A 931-nucleotide genomic window follows, 5' to 3' on the forward strand; every position below is an offset into this window, starting at 1 on the left:
GCCTAGCCAGGGGCATAGGGTCATGGGGGCCATGCCCGGACGCCTGGGTCCCCCACAGGGAGATGGTCGAGTGCTTTGCCCACCTGGCGCAGGACCCCGCCTGCCGCGCCATCGTGCTCTCAGGCGCCGGGAAGCTCTTCACTGCCGGTAATGGGGCCCGATCCTGCGTGGAGCTGGGGGGGAGGGCCTGATCCTGGTGTGGGGGGCCCCCAATCCTGCCTGCAGAAGGACAAGGAAAGGGGGCCCAATCTGGCTTGCTGGGGGTGGAGGCGGGGCTGGATCCTCTCTGGGGAGGGCCCCGATCCTGGTAGCATGGGAAGGGGACGTCTGATCCTGCCTGCAGGGCAGAGGGAGGGGCCTGATCCTGTCCAGCAGGTGGGGGCTGAGCTGGTCTCCCTGGGCAAGGCTGCTCCAGCCAGGGTGCCCTCATTAGGCCTGTGCGAAACGGCTAGGATTCACTTCGCATTCGGCCGATTCGGGGGACAGCGATTCTATTCGGTGATTCGAATCGCTCCCCGAGTCCGTTCGGCCGAATCACCCAGGCCCGTCCCCTGCCTGCCCCAGCTCCTGGCACTTGGAAGAACAAAGCCCCAAGTCAGCGGGTGCTGCTGGGCGGGGGGCAATCCTCACTGCCCCACGCTGCGTGGGGGGCTCTGCATGAGCCCCACCACCACCCCCTTGGTCCCCCAGCCCCGCCACGGGTGCCCTGCCTGGGCCAGCTCCGGCCCTTTAAGAAAAAATCAAAATGGGAACCCCCACCCCCCCTTCATTCTGGTGGGGGGGGTGATCCCTGCTGCTCTGCACCACATGGGGGGGGGGGGGCTCTTTCACGAGCCCCCCAAGGCCACTGCCAGAGCTGGTGAGCCATGGGGCTTTCCTCTGGTTTTTTTCTTAGAGGGCTGGAGCACCCATGGGGGGGCTGGGGGAGCGA

General features: G+C 66.7%; 1 protein-coding gene across 1 annotated transcript in view; it reads left to right on the forward strand.

Annotated features, from left to right (window-relative positions):
- Window positions 1-58: 58 nt before the first annotated feature.
- The window catches only part of ECH1 (enoyl-CoA hydratase 1), a 1,985-nt gene continuing 1,112 nt past the window's right edge, over window positions 59-931 (forward strand). The window contains exon 1 of the mRNA XM_025195530.1: window positions 59-147. Coding sequence (XP_025051315.1) covers window positions 63-147 — 85 coding nt within the window. The 5' untranslated portion in view covers window positions 59-62. The remainder of the gene's footprint in view (window positions 148-931) is intronic.

The sequence above is a fragment of the Alligator sinensis genome, unplaced genomic scaffold (assembly GCF_000455745.1).
Source record: "Alligator sinensis unplaced genomic scaffold, ASM45574v1 scaffold107_2, whole genome shotgun sequence".
Taxonomy (NCBI): Eukaryota; Metazoa; Chordata; order Crocodylia; family Alligatoridae; genus Alligator; species Alligator sinensis.